The sequence below is a fragment of the Glycine max genome, chromosome 14 (assembly GCF_000004515.6).
Source record: "Glycine max cultivar Williams 82 chromosome 14, Glycine_max_v4.0, whole genome shotgun sequence".
Lineage (NCBI taxonomy): Eukaryota > Viridiplantae > Streptophyta > Magnoliopsida > Fabales > Fabaceae > Glycine > Glycine max.
In genome coordinates this window covers 47,144,121-47,164,396 of record NC_038250.2, presented here as the reverse complement: position 1 = coordinate 47,164,396, position 20,276 = coordinate 47,144,121, and the positions used below count along the sequence as shown (strand labels likewise).

The following is a 20,276-nucleotide window of genomic DNA, read 5'->3' as shown; positions in this document are numbered from 1 at the left end:
AATACTACCTAATTAGATTGAGTTCAAATCTAAATAAACGATATAATCAAAATTTTATGTTATGTAAAAATCAAATTAAATCCTCCCTACCTCATCTTACCAACACTCCTATAGTGATGGAGTGAAAAGTTTTTTTTTTTCGATCAATGGACTGAAAAGCTTACGCCACTAAAAAAAACTCAATAAATAAAGTGAGAATTAATATTATAAATGCCAATGATTAAGTAGGAACGGGAATGAGCTCGTGTTTTCTCAGGCTTCTTTATCTGATTTTCAGGTTACGAGACGGGGTGAAAATGTTGGAATATTTTTAGTCTTTATTTTTTATAAGAAAGTTAAAAATTCACAGATTTATAATTTAAGATAATTTATCAAAAGTTTCAAAGATAAGTAAAATATTTGATTATTAGGAATTAAATAAAATATATAGGTCCATAATTAATTATTGATATAAGTATTCTTTGATATTTATTGTAAGATGTTTGTAATTATTCGTGAGGATCACTTCTTTCTAATTCGAAATCTCTTTTTGCAAAAAAAAACTTAATATTGAATGAAGAAAATGATTTTATTGTAAAACGGTTTGATATATTGAAAACCATAGTTGAAGATTAGGAGGGTTAAGTTGATATTTAAGAGGATTGAAGGGATTTTTTATGCGGAAGATCTTGAAGATTAGATTGATGGTTTATGTTCTCTCTCTATTATAACAACTTGATTATCTAGTTATTCTTTTTTTAAGTCATCTAGTTCATTTTTTACTTTTTTTTTAATTTGAGCAAGTTTCATTCCCTTTTTTATATTAAATTGTAAGTGATTTTTTAATGCAATTTTTTTGTTACAAATATTCAAATTAACATTTAACGTGTATCTTAAAAACATTTTATTACTAGTTGAATTTTTTATGATTTCATTAAATAAGGTGAGTATATCTTTTAATTTTAGTGTCCAAATTATTTCTTACGGCGTGTGTTTATAGCTTCTTTAGGAAAAATTATTTAGTAGTACAAGACTAACACATGTATATGATCTCAATAAATCTTTATATAACACATATTTAAGTTATTCAATTCACAAGAAATATTAACACTCAACTATGTGTCATGTGGAGATTAATAGAGATCATGATAATCTAGAGCATTTAATAATTTTTTCTCTCTAACAACTTTGTGCACTCAACTTGAGATTTCATGTTTTGTTCTTCAATTTATTTTTCTTTGGAAATATGGTTTGGCTAACACATACAGCCTTCAATTGTATAAGAACCTACACCTTTCTCAATGATCAGTATAGTATGGAACTTTTCCATGAATTATTTTGCTTTCTAATTTGTACCATGTCCTATGTTCAATTTCTGAGGAGTTATTACAAGTACACTAGTGTAACATGAAATGTTTGTAAACATGTTTGAGAGAGCTATAATGGATCCCAAAGGTGTCATAACCATCTACGAGGAAAAACACAATTGTGATGTGCTTCAGTGCTTGCCACCAAAAAACAATAGCCACAATTCTGTTACTTGCAATTCAACAAAACCGTACAGCAATCTCTTATTGTGGACCAAGATGAAATGAGTCATGAGCTGGGATCATGAGATAGGGAACATGCAAAGCAGAGATGGGTGAGTTAGGAGATCATCGTAGGCCTTCTTCAAATTCTCTTTCTTTGCATTAACTAGTTTCAAAAGAGGCATAAATGGTATTCAATGAGGCCATTGGCTGAAACAAGACAAAAAAAAAAAAAGAGAGGATATTGTTAAGTTGGAACATTTTTATTATCTTTCATTGTATGACTTTGTTTGTTTTATTCTCGACCGTTAGATGCAAACAAGAGAGTTCGCAGAGCTGTTGAATAGAGGCTATAAAAACACTTTGCAGTAGAGGACCCGGGCACCATCATTCAGTAGTTTCCATTTCCTTTTATATATAAAAAAAAAAAGTGTTAAAAATATATTAGTATTTTTGTTCAAATCATATTAAAAATACACTATTTGGAGAGGTAATGATCTATATACGTCAGATGTTGATATAAGTACTACGATAGTAAGTTTATATCAAATGTTTGATATAAAGACATGGCTCACTATCAATTTCTCTTGGCTCGTGGCAAACGATCTTTGCAATCACAGGTTAGGGTTAAACATGCCCAAATCAATTTTTGTCAAACGAAAAAAATATTTTGCTGCACATCAAATTCTCATTCAATCATAACATTAACCGGATAATCAATTATTACATAAATGTTTTTTAACAATCAGTAGCTTTCGTTTCTTGCTACAGAACGGTTTTGTGAACTAACAGATAAATAAGAACATACATCTTAACAAAATCTATCTACACTTCCGTATGGTGAACAAAACTTAACACTACTACTACAGCTTCAATCTATGCAATAACTTAGCCACGAAGCAAACAAACTCTGGCATGGCACAACAAAATTTCAGGCAGCTACCTACAAGAATCAATCAGATTCAGAGCCAAAGAAGGCCAACACATGACATATTATTAATCAAATCAGAACACTAATGGAACACTATGAAACCTGTTACAATTATAAATAAATTTCTAACGGAACTTCACTCACTCTTTACTCACAGCAAAAGAGGAAACAAACTAAATAAATTTTATTTTCTGAATGTCTTCTATGAGTACATAGAGATATTTATACTCACTTCCTAATCTTATCTAATTGTTTAAGATAAAATCCTAATCATAACTTCCTAATCTTATCTAATTATCTTTTTAAAATAAAATACTAATCATAACTAATTACTAATCTTATCTAATTACTAACTAATTGACCCTTTATTTTTGACTTATTACAAAACCTTAGAGCACAAACGACAAAATTCCAGGCTACCTGCAAGGATCAATCAGAACGAAACAAGGCCAAACACGGCATATTTTTTTATCCAATCAGAACACTAAGGTTTTCCTACCTATGAAACCATACATAGGCCAGAAACTAAACGGGCAAGTAATTGATCTAACGTACATAACCATTCAACTTACGGAAGGAAAGTTTTGCTAATGATAACAATAAGCAAAACCACCAAAAAAAAAATCTAGCAACTGTCCTTAGACCTTAGTCATTAAACATTCGAAAGAATACCGCTATGAACATCCATAGCTAGAGGCTCACCATGCAGTATGCATAATCAGCATTCGTATTTCATATTTTGATAGAAGATAAAACAAATTGCCCAGGATTTCATGCATTACATGATATTATTTGCTAGCTTAAGTTATAAATGGTTCAAACCTGATTCAAATAGGCAATATGAAAATAAAAAGAAATCTTCAAAAACTCTTGGATGGTTAGTTATTTTAAAAAGATGAAGCAAACAAAAAAAATAATAATTTAAAGATTTTAAGTAAAAGAAAATAGACAACAAGACCAAATTTGTTTAATTTTAAAAATAAAGAAACTTCATTAATTCAGAAAAAAAAAATCGAGACCAAAATCACACATAATTCAAACTAAAGGGATAAAAAATGTACGAGAAATGCTAGCAATACACTTTTCTTTTGAACACATTCACTATTACTAGTTAAAATTTATTGAAAATCACAAAAATTTGTAGATCTCACTTCTTATTTAATGAGTTCCACTCATTATTTTATAGTTTCAAATAAAATTTAATTAATAGTAGATAATGTGTTAGATATAAATGTGTTGCTAGCACTCCTCAAAATGAGGATAATTAAGCATATAACACTTTTGCAAAATACATGATTGTACAGCTTGTATTATATGTGTTAAGGTTAAATGCAACACTGCCAACATGTAGCCAGGAACAATTTTTTCTAGAAAAGAAGCAAGCAAATTACAGCTCAAATATTCTCAACTTGGGATTTATTGATACATGAAGCATGACTTAACATAAAACATTTCATTAATGCCACCACCTGATTGAACCAGATGCCGCATGGGACGAGCTAGAGAATAGGGATTCAAGCATTTATCCACAAAATGACACGATGTTCAAATTCTAAGCAAGAATAGAGCATGTTTCCAATGCAAGTAGCACTCACCAGAAACAATCAAACTACCTCGGCAGCTTGGAGACTACCACTTGCCTCTCTAAAAACATTCACATGCTCAAATTAATCCCTGCCTAAAATTAAAAATCCACCAACGAGTGACAAACAAAACCAGAAGGAGCAAAGAGGTCTTGCTAAAAGTAAGTGAACAACCTACCTCTTTGCTTCCATTTCAAGTTACCAGCCAACTGAATACAACAAATTCCTCAGACCATAAACCATAGTACATAAAATGTTCACTATTGAAGCCCTCAGTATGGATGTGATCGATTCCCACCGTAATTATCACGCCTATCAGGCCCAGAACTGCCTCCATCTCTATAATTGTCTCTGCGTCTATCTCCACCATAGCCACCCCTATTGCCCCTATAGAATTTTCAAAAATAATGTTAAACATAAACAAAAAAATTAATACATTCATCTGTAAACACCAACATTTATTTGTAACTTGGAAAGTCATTTGTATAGTCAATAATTACCTTCAAAACTGTTATAGTGCAAAAAAAAATACATCCCAATCTAATCAACTCAACCTCTAGAATAAAAATCAACTGTAGCCTTTTCATTAATCTATTGTAATTTTTTGTGTCTCATTCAGGCACTATTCCAATGTGATTTTCCCCACTTACAATGACAGACATCCACAACAAAATAATGAGCAAGTTCAAAGATTTATAACAAGATTAATCAGCCATCACCTGATATCTATATTTTAGGCATTCTAATCAAATCAATAATCACAACAAATGGAGACACTAGATTTCTAGTTAATAGTATAACTATATAAACTTTTAAATAATAAAAATGCCTGGTTCCATAGTTGCCAATCCCAGATAGTGCTACTTACTGACCCCAAAAACACTCTTTGGTGGGATGTCTGCTATACTAAAGCTTATGGACACCATAAATAATTTAAATTGTCCACACATAATTGCTAAAAAAAAATACCCAAAATTAAAGATATATTCATCATTAATTATATAAATTTTTTGACACGCATCACTATTAGTTTAAGGCATATTTACCAAGTCAATAATCAAACAGAGCAATATCAAAGCAGGGAAATGGACATGGCTGGAAATAAAACAACATTTTCCGGGAACTTGCCAAAGAAGAGCAAATAGCAAATAAAAAAGAGTAACACATAGCGAAAAACAATTGTCTACCAAGTTTGTACACTAGGCCATCTATGCACCAAAATAAAAATAAATATCAGCTTGGAATGGGTAAAAGATGTTAATGAGAAAGAAAATGATTAAAAGAAGCAAAACAGAGGTGACAGCACAGAGTCCTGAGTGCAGAGACTGGGGCAGCTGGAAAGAGGACAAGTTTGGCCAGAAAACCCTTGTTTTAGGAGTTGGTAAAAAAACACATAGCTGGATCATTCATATTAGAGGGGGGAGTGCAGGAGACAACAAAAATCACCAAAATGTACTAAAAAATACAAAACAAAAGAGGGACAAAGTGGTGTTTTTACTGCTGGGGTTAAAGTAGCAGCTGCAATTTCAGGCAGCAGTTTCTACTCCGTTAAAACACACCATGATGCTCCACACTTCGACATCATGAGGAGGTCAAACAATCAATGCTGTGACACCACAGAAATATGTTTTACACTTCTACTACTCTGCCAGGTTCTTCTTGAGATATATCAATTCATTTTATGGGTGTAGCTTTTTTTTAGGATATATCATTTAAAAAGTTTTAGAAAAAATAAATATTCAAATAAGATTTATTGATTTTTAAGCATACAACAGTAATCCAGAGAAAATATGAGGTTTATTCATATGCATTTTAGAAAAATAAGATTTTTAACCTGCTCAAGGGCATCCTGACCAAAAAATAAAAACGGGAGAGGAAAATATTAACCCCCAAAAGAATCAAACAGTAGAATCTAAAACATATTGTTTACCTCTTTTTCAAATTCTAACAAATGAATCCCAGCATCAACCCAATGAATATATTTATGCATAATCTTTTAAGGTTATACAGAAAATTGGTATGAATATTTTTTTATATCGTTATCATTATTATTAAATGTGGTGGTGGAGCGCGTGCAGCCTAAATATGCTACTACTATGTCATCATTAAAAGAGGAAATCAGAACCTAGAAAACACTGAAATAACAATCACACAGCATTTACATACTGACTCTGACACTGCTACAGCTAAATATTTCAAGAGCAGTCATTTTCATTGACAAAATAAACGCAGTCAACATCAATGTGAAAAATGATAAATAATGGAATACCCATGGTTATATGCAGGCAGAGCTTTTGGAGCAGATTTTTCTGCCATTGCAACATTTATTTTGTAACCCCTCAAATCATAATCTGCAATGAAAGATCAATGGTAAGTGCATGTTCATAATAGAAGATAAACAATAAGTATCTTAAAAACAAGAGAGTAGTAGCAGTTAGATCAAGTACTATTGTAAAAACTGCCAGCAGAATGAGCTGCAGAAGGATCTTCGTAGACAAGACAACCATCACCCTTGTTGCTTCCTTTCTCATCAGTGTATAGCTTTATGTTCCAAGGCCACTGGTCTTTATACCCCCTCTTCTGTTTTATTCTTCCAACCTAAACAGTTGCAAAGACATGTGAGTATGAAGCTTGACACATTGCCAAAATCAGATATACATATACAGGAATCAAAATCTATAGCATGTTCTGTCTCTGGAGTCCCCAAGAGAAATGAACAAATATGCTCAGGAAGCCAGGGGGTCAACTATTTCTTGCGTAAATAAAGCAGAATTCGCAGATATACACATGCATGCTCAATTGCTCAGTGAGCAAATGGATAATAAGTTAATTTACTCTGAAAAAGGGCATTATCATGCAAACCATAGCTCAAAGAACAAATAACTCTCTTTATAGAGCTGGTGCAGAAGTCAACAGATCAGAACATTACTTGTCCAATGCCTCCAAAAAGTTCTCTCAATTCTTCAATAGTCACATCCGGTGGTAAGTTTGATATGTAGATTCTAGAGTTGTCACAGGAATCCCCACAATTCTCATCACATTGCTTCACCTTAGCAGGGGGCTCAGCAGGAGCTCCACCAAATCCACCTTGACTACCAGCACCATAACCACTGTCATTTCCAACTGGTGGCCCTGACCTACCACCATATCGTGCATCAGCTATATTGTTGCCGCCACCATAACCACCAGCATTACTCCCATATGATGGAGGATAAGATGCAGGCCCACCCACGTAGCTAGCAGGCGGAGGAACCGCATCAGTTTCATAATTTGAATTCCCACCATAAGAATTGTACGCAGGTGGGTAGTTTCCACCAGCACCACCATCATCAAAACCTTGACTACCACTGAATGAACCACCTCTATTGCCTCCCCCACTTCTACCACCATTGTTATTACCCCTACCACTGTTATAGCCATTACCTCTTCCTCCATCAAAATTACCAGATCTACCCCCACGACTGTTACCATGTCCCCCTCTATTATAACCACCACCTCCCCCACGGTCATTAGCACCAGCAGGAGATGGAGCACCACATTTGTTACATTCGGCCCTTCTCGCAAAGTTCAAATTCCCACAACTATAATAATAATACCAAATTTCCAATCAAATGCATAAACATAAGAATCATCAGGTGTATAATATATCCACAGTTCCAATTACTGAAAACACAATATTTTTCCAGAAAATAAGAAAGGTAAAATTCGAAAGGCAGGGTAAAATCTCAAACCTTGGGTTAGGGCAACGCCAGTCTCCGTCTCTACCACTTCCGCCACCGCGGCCGCCACCTCGTCCACCACGATCTCCGCCTGTTGCAATGAAAATAAAATTAAGGCATTTTACGATTGAAGAAAAAGAAAAGGAAGAAAAATAGAGAGAATATTGCAAACCTCGACCACCAAATCCTCCACCTCCTCGACCACCATGACCGTATCCAGCGCCTCCGTAGCCGCCCTCTTGATCGTACGCTCCAGACATGATCCGATTCCGGTGAAAGAGAGAGCGAAAGAGAACTTGTATGTGTACAAGTGCAACTACAGGGAACCGAAAGTCTGAAACTGATCTTAAATATTTAATTTTAATGTGGGTTCAATTATTCAAACATAAAAACAAATTAATTTAGTTTGCATCAATTTGAATTCACTATCACTTTATACCCCTAGTTTCACATTGCATAACAAAGTAAAAGTACTATATAAAATATAGACTTATATGTAATTTTGATTCTCATATTTTATTTGATCTATAAATTTAATTTCTCTATTTTAAAATTGTAAGATTTAATTTTCTTAATTTAAAAAATCCGCAATTTCAGTTACTTATTTGCTTATTTCAAAATATAAAATTTTGGTCTTCATATTTTAAAAAATCCACAAATTTAATTTTCATATTTTAAAAAATCTACAATTTTGATTTATTCTTTAATTTTACATGCTTTATTTCTTACTTTATAATTAATTACACCATTTGTTAATGGTACCTTAAATAATGTATAATTTGACCAAAAGATAAAAAATAAATGAAGATAAAATTGAGAATTTAATCAAAATTATGAAATTTCTAAAATAGGAATACTAAATATTTGTATTTTGAAATGAAAATACTAAAATCACGGATGTTTTAAAATAAAATGATTAAATGTCTTAATTTTAAAATTGAAAATAAAAATTATAAATCAACTAAAATAAGAAAGATCTAAATTACATTTAAGCCTAAAATACAGGCAGAAAGGAATGAGGATTCGAATTGAAATTTTTGGGAATAAAACTCCACAAAAATTCTCCTTTAAAGTGAACAAAACTTAAAACTAAAAATAAGATGAGGCATAATGTTATTTTTAATCATGAATTTGCTCATGATTTAAAATTAATGTTATTTTTAAATTCATGTTAATGTAATACAGTATATTATATTTATAAAGTGTCCTATAAATTTTAAAATTTAATATATTGCAATTTCCTGGTGTCGTATCTTCAATTCCTAGATTATTTCGCACATGATTATAATTACAAACAGTTAATGTGAAATGCAATTCCTTGTGTGTTTAGTGCAAGAAGAAATGTTATGGAAAATGTTGGAAATGTCCATGAGAGCCAGAGCCAGTGATATTCAAGTCCTTAACCTCTCCCCGTCTATTCTAGCTTTTATTCCTTATTAATAATAATAAGAAAAAAAGTAGTAACATATTGACAATACATATTGAGTCAGCCTCAATTTGCATTATTGAGGAAACAAATTATACACACTTTGTGTCACAAGTGCTCATATTGCAAACATCACAAATCTACACTCTAATATAACTCTAACACAAGTTCTAAATAGCAGCAGCATCATTTAAGAAAGGAACCCTTTGCTCTTCAAATCCTCTACAGCATCCTTAATAATCTTCTCCATTGGAATGAATTGCAAACCCAAATCCATCAGTTTCTTTGCTCCATCCTTTGTTCTCAATAATCCCGGTTGGGTATCTCGTTGCATCCTTTAAGGGAAGATGACACAGTACAAAGTAAGTTCTGTATTAATGATCACTAGTAGCATTATTATATCAACCTGATATTTTGATTATGAAAACAACATACAGACAAGTCTAAAAGAACTACTCAGCTTCAAATGCTACTCTAACTAATCACTTCCTCATTTTGAATGTTTTGAGAAAGAATGGAAGGTGTACTCTACAGCATGCACTATCCATTGCAGCAAAAGCCATCTAGGGTACAGAACAGTTCATAACTCATAAGAAACCACAACCAGAAGAAGATTGATGGCAAACAAGATAGATTAGTTAGTGCATGACTGAAAACCATTGCTCTACACATGAACCAAATTGCTTGGCATTCAAATAAGAATAAGAATTTCTTCAACAACTCATTCAAGAATCCAGCAGCATCGTTAACTCCTTAATTACCTACCAAAAGATGATTGCATAGTATTGCCAATGCATCTATCAAGTGTGTAGCTTACTTACTTAGGCACATTATACTCTGGATAAAGTTCAGCAACTTTTGCCACAAAGTCACCGTAGTGAGAGATAGCTTCAACACACAGATGCCTACCAGCCGCTGATTTGTTCTCATACACCAAAACATGTGACAATGCTACATCCTTAAAGTGGACCGATCCCATAAAAAAGTCCTCATATGTTTCAGCGCAGCCTGCAACACAACATAGTAAATATCACAAATTCTCAGTAACCCCCCAAAAAATTATAAGTTGGGAATAATTTATAAACTGTTCAACATTAGTATTTGGATCAACAACAATTAACACTTGGTGGAGCGCAAAATACTTATGAAAAGATTATAGCAAAATCAAACAAACGTACTATCCATTAGCAGAGCTTATAAAAAAGAATCTCCACCATGACCAACATTCTTGCATACTTTGGTAACAACAAAAATAACTTTATCTTACTAGATGAAGTCAGCTACATAGATTGCTTGACAGTCAATGGGCTCAGTTAAAAGTCAAATTTTTTATTATACTATTCATCATAAGATCCCTTTTAATAATTTCCTTAGATGTCTTTCTTGGTCTCTCTCGACCCCTTTTCACATGGCTAAAAAAAATCATGCAATCTACTCTTAACTCTTCTTGCCGGTGGCTCTTGGATACTTTGGTTTTTAGGACTTCCCTGATTCACACAGCAATTAAAAATTCCCATTAACATCAAAGACACTTCTGCAGTAATGTTTGCAAAAAAAAAAAAAAAAAGCAATTGATTAGCCACCTATCATTACCTTGAAGAAGGCGCACAAGCATGACCATGCTTGCATTAAGCCTTGGTGGAATAACAGGACCCATCACAGTGCCAGGATTTACCACCACAACATCCAAATCATTCTCCTTGGCAAAATCCCAAGCAGCTTTCTCAGCCAAAGTCTTCGACAACGGATACCACAACTGTTCCACACACACAAAAACACAAACACTTAACACACACCCAGAAAAAAAAAAAAAAACAAACAAAATGAAAATGAAAAATTGAAAACCCTCTCTAACCCCCTTTTGCTTGGAATATTCAACGTCGGTCCAGCATTCCTCCGTCTTGGCAACATCACCGGGCCAATTGGGGCTCGGCGTAACCGCGGAGATGGAGGAAGTGAGCACCACGCGCCGCACCCCTGCCTCCTTCGCCGCCGTGAGCACGTTCATGGTTCCCTTAATCGCCGGGTCCAGAAGCTCCTTCTGCATTGAAACCGAAATGGGGTCATGCAAAATCCTCAAAAGATTAAAGATTTAAGAGAATTTTGGTTAAACAAGACCTGGGGGTCGTGGACTTGGTCGACAATGCAGGGAGAGGCGAGGTGGAAGACGCCGGCGCAGCCGCGCACGGCGGCGAGGACGGTGTCGTGGCGGAGGAGATCCATCTGGAAGAGGCGGAGGCGTGTGGACGCTCCGTCGAGGGATTGTAGATGCTTCGTCTCGGCCTCATCGTCTGTTGTTAGTGAGAAGAAGGAAAAGCAAATTAATTTAGAAAGGTTGTGTTGTGTTGTGTGAGAGTTGTAATAATAATAATGAAATGATGAATGAATGAAAGAGTGTGGATTGTAAAAACTGAGATTTTGGACGGTGGCGTGAACGGTGTAGCCGCGATCCAAGAGGAGATGGACGAGCCATGAACCAATGCAGCCACTGCCGCCGGTCACACATACCACCTTCTCCATCCTACGACAGTGTCACTGTCACCCTGTTGCTGTTGCAGATAGATAAACTACTCTTTTGTGTGTTGTAACAACCTCGAGTTTTTATTATTATTATTGTTGTTGTTCTAGTGTACTAATATGCTACAGCTAGTAGCTTGAGGATTCGAGTGTTTTATGTCCAATCTGAAATTCTCATGATAAATCTACTAAGTTATTTTTACATACAATAGGCTATGCAGTGAAGTTTTACACTTTCCTTCAATATTATTAACTTGAATAATAAGTTGTTAATTTTATAAGAATTATTTTAAAAAATATACTAGCCATTTTTTTTTTAAGAATACTAACCAAATTTTTTAATTAATTAGTAATAAATTTTTATATTTTCTTCCGCAAACAAAATCATACCATTAACGATAGTTGATAATATATTTGTTGGAATACAAATAAAGTTATGAGAGCTAACATGAAATATTGAAGTCCTAGTTAAGTTGGGAGCAATAATACTGATATGTCTCTCTACAAAACTCATATGAGTGTTTGAAGCTAGTGATATAGATATCTTACACTTGGTTAATAAAGCATGGAAAACATTGTGTCCCTTTTTTACATATTTGATATTGTCCTTGATCAATTTGTAATTTGTTTCGAAGACAACATTTGTTAACTAGAGTTGTTGTATCCATTGAATGGCTTGGTGGAGAGCAAAAATCTAAGTTTCCTTCCTGAGGTTGAGGAATTATTGGAAAAAGTTGAGTTCGAGCCTTGATGTAAGTGCCAAAATCATCCCACAAACATAAACCAATGTCAAAAGAGTTCTGATCCTTAAACATGGCAGCATCTATGTTACATTTAATATAAAGCCTTGTGGAGGAGGAGACCATGTATGAGGTAGGAGCTGCAATGGGAGTTGGCATTACAAATGAGCTTTTGTTGCGAGCTGAGAGCCATTTTGAAAAATATTGAAGAGCTTGGGAGACTACTATTGTTGGAGATGAATCAATATTGCCCCACACTTTATTGTTTCAATTTTTCCAAACTCCAAAGAATAACCATAATCTTGGTTCTTTCTTGATGTTAAAGATGGAGAAGCAAATCAAACATAAATTCTTTGTAACTTTCAATTGAATGGTTTTTGGAGTTGATCACGGTCCATAAACATTTTCAAAAGGGTAAGAACAAAAACATCAATTAGGAGGGTAACTTACACCTTTGGAAATTAGTTTTTCAGAAGTTGACAAACAATGTTTAAGAAAATGCCACAGAGAATGCTTAAATTTTGGAGAAACATTTGACTCCCAGATTAGAGACCAATTATCTTGAACTTTAAATGATCATTGCTCAACAAAGAATCCATGATATGAGGATAAACAATTCAAACAAAATAGAAATCATTTGAGATGAATTTTCAAATTTGTTTGTCTTCGTCAAAGGGATCAAGAAGCGGGATGGATAGAATGGCAGAATGTAAAAAAGATGTTTAACAAGTCGGCTTGTCTCACTTGCCAAAAATGACAAGATGGACGAGATGATTCAACTCTCCAATTAGTGTTGACCATCCTTGCTTAACTCGTCAATCCGGCAAGACTAGGCAAGTTGGCAAATATATATATATATATATATATATCATAATGCCACATAGAATGCTTATTTTTTGGAGGAACATTTAACTCCTAGATTAAATATCGATTACCTTGAACCTTTAGATGATCATTGCTCAACAAAGAATTCATGATATGATGATAGACACTTTGAATAGAATAGGAATCATTTGAGGTGAATTTCCAAACTTGTTTGTCTTCATCAAAGGGATCAAGAAGCGTGATGAATAGAATAGCATAATGTAAAAATGATGCTCAACAAGTTGGTTCGTCCTACTTGCCAAAAATGATAAGATACATTAAGTGATTCAACTCGTTAATTAGTGTTGATCCACCTTGCTTAACTTGCCAACCCCAAGTTAGCTTATCAGCCCACTACACATATATCACTTTTTTAAAAAATATAGAAATAATATTAAGTGTTTAGGCTTCGGTTTTTCACTTTATATTTTTTTTAAAATTTTTTGTATATTGTTCTCATCTTATTTTATAAATTCAATTCCTCTAATACTGATTGAAAAGTTTATATGCAAATCATATTTAGGATAAGTAATTGATATACTTATGTTGTTCAATTAAATTTGTCAATTTGGTTAATTTTATAAAATAAAAGATAAAAACTTTTTTCTTTATTTTTGCAGATCAACCTACCAATCTATCCCTAAGCAAGGGTGAGTCAAGAATCATAAAATATTTTATGGTTTTACATCGCCAAAATTATATCTTATAACAGTGCTAGTTAAGACACTCTTGACAAAAAAAATCAAAAATACATGGAGTAAAATATATATATATATATATATATATATATATATATATATATATATATATATATATATGTATGTATGTATATTTTAAATATAAGAATTAAAAATAAAAAATAGTATACGTATGGAGAAGGATAAATGAGTAATTAATCTAATTTTATAATAATAGTTCATATATAAATAATAATAATTTGAGTTTCAATATGATTTTTTAAAATATTATAAATAACTATATTATTGATTCATGTACTATTTTTTTTAAGAGAGATTTATAATGAACAGAAGAAATTCTTAAACTTTTATTAAAAAAAGGTGAGTTAATTTTTTAAAATTCAAGGCTCATGGGTTGGTCCTAACTCATAGGTTTCAATGAATTTTTCGGCCTTATAAGCTTTTCATTATGTGTGTTTTTCGGCCTTAGCCCATATAAAGTAAAGTGGATTAACCGGTTTTATGACTTTAAGTTTAGTGATGATTCATAAAAATTATGTTGTCTATGATTTTTTTGTATTTTCAGTGTTTGGAAACACTAACTTGGAAAAAGACACCAGCTGTGAGAAGGGTCAAAATGCTTGTGCAAAGGTAATGATTTTTGAACAATATATAAGTATAGGTGTATTATTAGTACTATTCTGAAAATCAAATCGACCAACCAGTTCAATTGAGAACTGATCTGGTGAATGATTCAGTAACTATATTTTAGTAACTCCAAAAAATCAGAGCGTCACAGAATACATGAGAACTAATCGAACCAGTGCAAAATCGGTGTAGAAAACTAAATTTTGAACTGGTATTTTTAATTTTTAATTTTTTAATTTAATTTCAAATATTTTAAGACAAACAAAAATACATATTTTAAATATTTCTCATTAGTATCAATTATTATTAATTTTATCTTTTTTACAAGATTATTACTTTTATCTTATTAATCATATAATTTAGTTATTTATATTAATTTATAATTTTTAATCCTTATTTTTATATTCTTATATTATTTAACGTATTATATAATATTAAAAAATATAAAGCCAGTTAAACCACCATTGAATCTTGTCTTGAATAAGTATATTTACATGTTTAATCACTAATCCCACCTTAAAAACATTGATTTATAGATTACGTATATATAAAAAATAAAAAATAATTCAGAAAATGAGCGTGAGCACATACATAAAATGACGTGTAGTTGCATCTTCTTTAGCACAAATATCTCTTGTTTTTGGGCACAATATTTCTCTTTGTCAAATCAGCTTTCATTCTCCATGCAGTAGCTTTGCCTTTAAAAGGCACAAACGGAATGCTGGATATTCACAAACTTAATTAACTCATTTAAGAAATTTAAAGGATTAGTTATGTTTTTAGTTTTTAAATTTTAGAGTGAATTTGATTTTGGTTATTTCTTAAATTTAAAAAGGATCATTTTAATCACTTAAATTTGAAAAAAAAATACATTTTTAGTTCGTAAATATTAAATTTGAGGGAATAAAATAATTATTTCAAAACTGTTTTTAATCTGTAAATATAATAATTTGAAAGACTAAAATCATATATATATATATATATATATAATTTGAAGATTAAAATAATTCTTTTTAAATTTGAGAGACAAAAACTAGATTTATTTCAAGTTTTAGGGACAAAAAAACATAATTAAGTGAAATTTAAAATACAAAAATTGTTCAGCCATGCCAATTTATTAAAAGATAGCTAAAATTGTCTCCTAGAATATTCTATGCCACGCGTGGACACTGTAATCAATTTTCTTATTTCAATCCAAGTCTATTTTCACTTTCCTACTTCTCAATTTTCTCTAGTTACTATTATGTTTTTGAATAAGAATTCTCGTGACTCGTGATGCACACCATATACCCACTTCCCTCGTCCCAAATTTTTCCTTGTTTCCTTTCTTCTTGGTTATGAGAATCAAAATTTCGTATTGATGATGCGAGTTAATTAATGATTCCATAGGATGCAATGGAGTTCATCTTCATTTTGCTCTTTTTAATTCTAGTGTGGACCACGATAGAGTAATATCTGATTTAGCTTTCAATTTGGTAGCCTTATTTTGGGAGTTACTTCACAAGTTAACCTTAGACTTGAACAGTATTTATAATTTCTAGTAGCATCATGTATGATCTATCTGTCAGAGTTTGTAGATTAATACTAGCTAATTATTAATATTAACCACGAATTAACATTTATAATTTTAACTGATAATATTAGTTATTTAGACTTAATAACGTACATGTGTCTAATAGATTAAGCTCCTTATATTTCTAAGGTGTGAGCATGTCTGAATTCTTCAGCGTCTACTGGTTTTTAAACTAAATCTCTCGAGTCTCTTTCTTCCCCTACTTTGCTCATTTTATGATAAACAGATACTTTCACTATGGCCAATAATTGAAGATTTCCCAAGACTCCGTTTCACGATTCAAGGTACCTCCATATCTTATTTTTTACTGTCATTACATCGGTAATGAATCAGAGCAATCCATACGTTATAAAGATGTGCTAATGTTAGTTATTAAGTAGTATTTTAACAATGCTCAATATACCATTAATCATATATAATATGTAAAAACTCATGGTGCCATTAGCTTAAAAACTGGTCTTCTATATACAGTTCTTTTGGCTAAGGACGCGTTCTTTTGGTTCTAATAGTGTCAACATAGATGCTTATATTTTTTCTGTTGGCAGTTACTCTAATTTTATATAAAAAAAAAAACAACAAAAACATGCAGTTTTTTTTTTTTTTTTCAGATTAACTATGTAAATTTCCACCGCTATACTAAAATTTACCTTTAGCAATCTTACTGCATTGATTTGTTGGAGTTTATAAATTGTAAGTGAACCATTCAAAGTGCACTTGAAGTGATCGTTGTTTAGAATTTTCGGTCGTTTAACATCATTGAAGGGGCAGGGTTGAGACGTGAGGCATTCTTTGGCATGATATGGTTATAATTATAACCTCTACTTGGATTTTCTACACACACACACACACACATATATATATATATATATAAAAGTTAGTAAAAGATTGTGAGTTCATGCTCAGTGAATAGCTTCATTAATTTGCATTTGGCATCGGTAATCATGCATCTAAGATTGGAGTAATATATACCATCTATTTTACCATAGCTTCTTTGTTCAAATAATTAAACACATTTATGCACGAGCAGAAGCCTCAAATTTACTGAGATTCAAGGTTTACTCAAGTTGAAAACTAACCCCAACCTAACTACTTTGACTTGACTAAGATTTCACATGATAATTAAAAAAAAAAACTAGGACAATTATTGGTGAAAATATGTATGAGTTCATGGGCATAAATGTTTTCTGCTTAAATGCTAGTAGGCAATATTGTAGACAAATATCATGCAGCTACACCTCCATTAAGGAGCATCTGATCAAAGTGCCAAACACCTGCAGGTCCACCAATAATAAAATACTTTAATTTCACCACAAAGTATATGAATATGAATCAACCGTTTGGTTTATAAGATGCAAGTAGTTAACATATATTATACCATGTCCTTTTCCCATTCTTCTTAACTGGGCCACATATTCTGAGATCTTTTTAATGTCTTCCACCTTAAGCAACAAAAAGAAATTAATGAGAACAATGTTTCTCCCATGCTACTCAACTACTCTTGACAGCAATAGAAAGAATCACACTACTGGACATTGATTTACCTGACCAACCAAAAACTCGCTTTCAAGAAAGTCAACAAATTGCACATCATTGTTTTCATTTGCTAACTGCATATATAGTGATAAAAACTAGTTATTGGCATTCAACAACATAGTAAGATTCCATTGGGAGGTAGTGGAATTAAAAAGGTTTGAGTTGAATTCACAAAAGTACTGAGAAAATAGAACTATAGAAGTGACGTACGCTGTGTAAATTTAGAAGCTTCTCATTATTCAGCCTTTCCAAAGATAATGCAAGTTCCATTGCTGCGAAATAGGGCGAGACAGAAATAGTAAGTATAATCATAGAAACCATTCAAATTCACGAATAATAGAACAAAACAACACTCATGAAAGATGAGCAAACCAAGGTAAAAATAAAAATAAAAATAAAAGTTCAATATTTATTATATATATATATATATATATATATATATATATATATATATATATATATTTATAAAAAAAAACTTACCATATAATGCATCACCCTTTTCTGAGTGATCAAATTCTGAAAATGGCATCAGCATTGACTGCAGCTGAACTCTGCCTCCTCTTTTATTCTGGTGTAATATCATCAGCAATGAAAATAATTAATAAAAAGAATGCTAGAAAATTATTGGTATGAAATATAAGAATCAATGATATAGCAAAATGCCTGATATTCCATCATCATCTCAGCATGCTGTCTTTCCTCCATACTTGATTCCTTGAAAAATCTGCAAAATTGTGTGTAATTTACCAGCATCGAGGTCATAATAAAATTCAAATTACAAAAGAACATGAGATTTAGGGCTAATACTTGGCCAATCCCTTCAGAGCAACATTGTCTCTGTCGAAGTAGGCATACATGGCATGATACACGTAGGAGACATTGTACTCCACGCTGAATCAAAAGAAAAAAATAGCATAAGATATTTGCATGAACTAGAGATGAGTTGCTGTAGTACCCAGAGAAATCTAAAGATTTTAATGCGATTGTTTTTTGGCCAATAATTGAATGTGTTTAAAGAGAGACAAGGATGCAGAGCTTGTCAGTGCCAAACCCTTAAATTTCTAAGTGTACCATAGAATTTCCCTACAAATTAACACTTGTGTTCCTCAAATTAACCCTCTCACAACAGAAAAAAAAATGATATAACTTAGATTTAGTTTCATAGGCTTTTTTAGTGTTGCTCCTTGGTCAAAATTAAAGTTTTAGCTCGATAATCTGCGCTGGCATTTAATGAAAATCTTTATTATACAATTTATCGAGTGATGTTTGAAAAATATTAGAAAATGTGGATCATATTATCTCTCTTCACGTCCAGTACACAAAATACCTACATAGAAGCTAAGAAGAATAGCTTCTGTTTTTCACGTTCGTTACATTCGTCTGTTGTACACTAATCGATCCAAACATACAACGAAATAAAACTCTAATTCTAATAAAATAACAACACCTAAAACACATATAGAACTTCATCTAAGTTTTGTTAAAAAATAATAGTCTTTCCACAATCATTCATCATCGAAGCATACACTACCATGGTAAGGGCTGAGACACATGCTGCTTGATGAAATATTTTCTACATGCAAACAAAAGAAAAATATATATATTTTAAAAATAAAAAAACTCAAACTTTATAGTTTCTGAAGCATTCCATTATATTTATCATTGATTGTGTCATCCTAATAACTGTGCAAAACTAGCATCCATGTCAAATGTCTATGAGAGAGATGAGAAAAAGGACTAACTAAGTAATAGAATGGAAAACAAGAAACCATAGGAAGCTCACTTGATCTGTGCATTGAGTGCAGCCTCACACTGATCAGTGTACATTTGGCGAGCCAGTGATGCATGGGGCACTGAAGGGATGACAAGAAGCTCTTTTTTCACTTCCTCAAAAGGTTCAAACGCTATACCCAAAATGGGTTGGTTTTCAGCCTCCTTAGAGACCTTAGCCACAACCCCACAACCCACATTTCTCTTGGAGAAGAACCTCAAACCATAAGAACCATTAAGAGAATTCAAAAAGGGTGCAGAGGAAGACAGAGAAGGGACAAGCTTTGCTCTATCTGAGAGCGAGACATAGATGGATGAAGAACTTCCCAAGAGCATGGTTAGAAAAAGATAGAGAGAAACACAAAGTGTTGGAGCAAATTGTGCAACCGAACGTAAAGTGTGCTAGTACTAATACTAGTAATTAGAGAATAACTGACCGTTCAGATTAGTTTGACTTTATTTATGAATTGAATTGATTCATCGGACTTTTCCGAACGATTATTTGATACTAACTAACGATAATTCTGTAACAATAAGATTTTCTAGTTATGACTTATGAAGTCACTTTTTCCTCTCACTTCTACTATATAACCTTCTTCCTCTGAAGTGGAAAAATATTGGATGGATCACGAATTCTGCATTTACTTTTTCAATAGATTTTAGTTTAACTTTTATTTTATCACGTAATGACTAATTTACAGAAGATAAAATTATATGATTTTCCTTTTTTTTTTTTCAAAACGCAGAGGAACTCGAATACGATCCGCATTTATCATAGTTAACCGAC

At 32.3% G+C, this 20,276-nt stretch overlaps 3 protein-coding genes across 9 annotated transcripts; all 3 read right to left on the bottom strand.

Annotated features, from left to right (window-relative positions):
- Positions 1-2,212: 2,212 nt before the first annotated feature.
- LOC100782124 (transcription initiation factor TFIID subunit 15b) lies at positions 2,213-8,075 on the bottom strand. Of its 5 annotated transcripts, XR_005888245.1 has the most exons (8): positions 7,914-8,075; positions 7,754-7,832; positions 6,952-7,603; positions 6,470-6,620; positions 6,292-6,373; positions 4,201-4,409; positions 4,035-4,117; positions 2,213-2,451 (listed from the first exon to the last, which is right to left on the bottom strand). XR_005888245.1 is itself a non-coding variant. In XM_041008957.1 (6 exons), the coding sequence occupies exons 1-6, from the start codon at positions 7,999-8,001 to the stop codon at positions 4,295-4,297; spliced, it is 1,167 nt and encodes a 388-aa protein (XP_040864891.1). In that variant the 5' UTR covers positions 8,002-8,075; the 3' UTR covers positions 3,839-4,294. The 5 variants fall into 5 exon arrangements, 1 of the variants encoding a protein (XP_040864891.1); XR_005888243.1 differs by having other exon boundaries at positions 4,035-4,409; XR_005888246.1 differs by lacking the exon at positions 4,035-4,117.
- Positions 8,076-9,131: 1,056 nt separating this feature from the next.
- Positions 9,132-11,806, bottom strand: LOC100800492 (phenylacetaldehyde reductase). 3 transcript variants are annotated; one of them, XM_003544851.5, is made up of 6 exons: positions 11,579-11,794; positions 11,286-11,458; positions 11,023-11,208; positions 10,761-10,923; positions 9,989-10,175; positions 9,132-9,502 (listed from the first exon to the last, which is right to left on the bottom strand). In XM_003544851.5, the coding sequence occupies exons 1-6, from the start codon at positions 11,685-11,687 to the stop codon at positions 9,358-9,360; spliced, it is 963 nt and encodes a 320-aa protein (XP_003544899.1). In that variant the 5' UTR covers positions 11,688-11,794; the 3' UTR covers positions 9,132-9,357. The 3 variants fall into 3 exon arrangements, with proteins under 3 accessions (XP_003544899.1, XP_006596437.1, XP_040864890.1); XM_006596374.3 differs by having other exon boundaries at positions 11,286-11,803; XM_041008956.1 differs by having other exon boundaries at positions 10,761-11,208; positions 11,286-11,806.
- Positions 11,807-17,128: 5,322 nt separating this feature from the next.
- On the bottom strand, positions 17,129-20,009 carry LOC100781581 (ferritin-3, chloroplastic). The gene is made up of 8 exons (XM_003544260.5): positions 19,503-20,009; positions 18,527-18,610; positions 18,383-18,443; positions 18,200-18,287; positions 17,930-17,991; positions 17,728-17,793; positions 17,562-17,625; positions 17,129-17,457 (listed from the first exon to the last, which is right to left on the bottom strand). The coding sequence occupies exons 1-8, from the start codon at positions 19,823-19,825 to the stop codon at positions 17,408-17,410; spliced, it is 798 nt and encodes a 265-aa protein (XP_003544308.1). The 5' UTR covers positions 19,826-20,009; the 3' UTR covers positions 17,129-17,407.
- Positions 20,010-20,276: the final 267 nt, after the last annotated feature.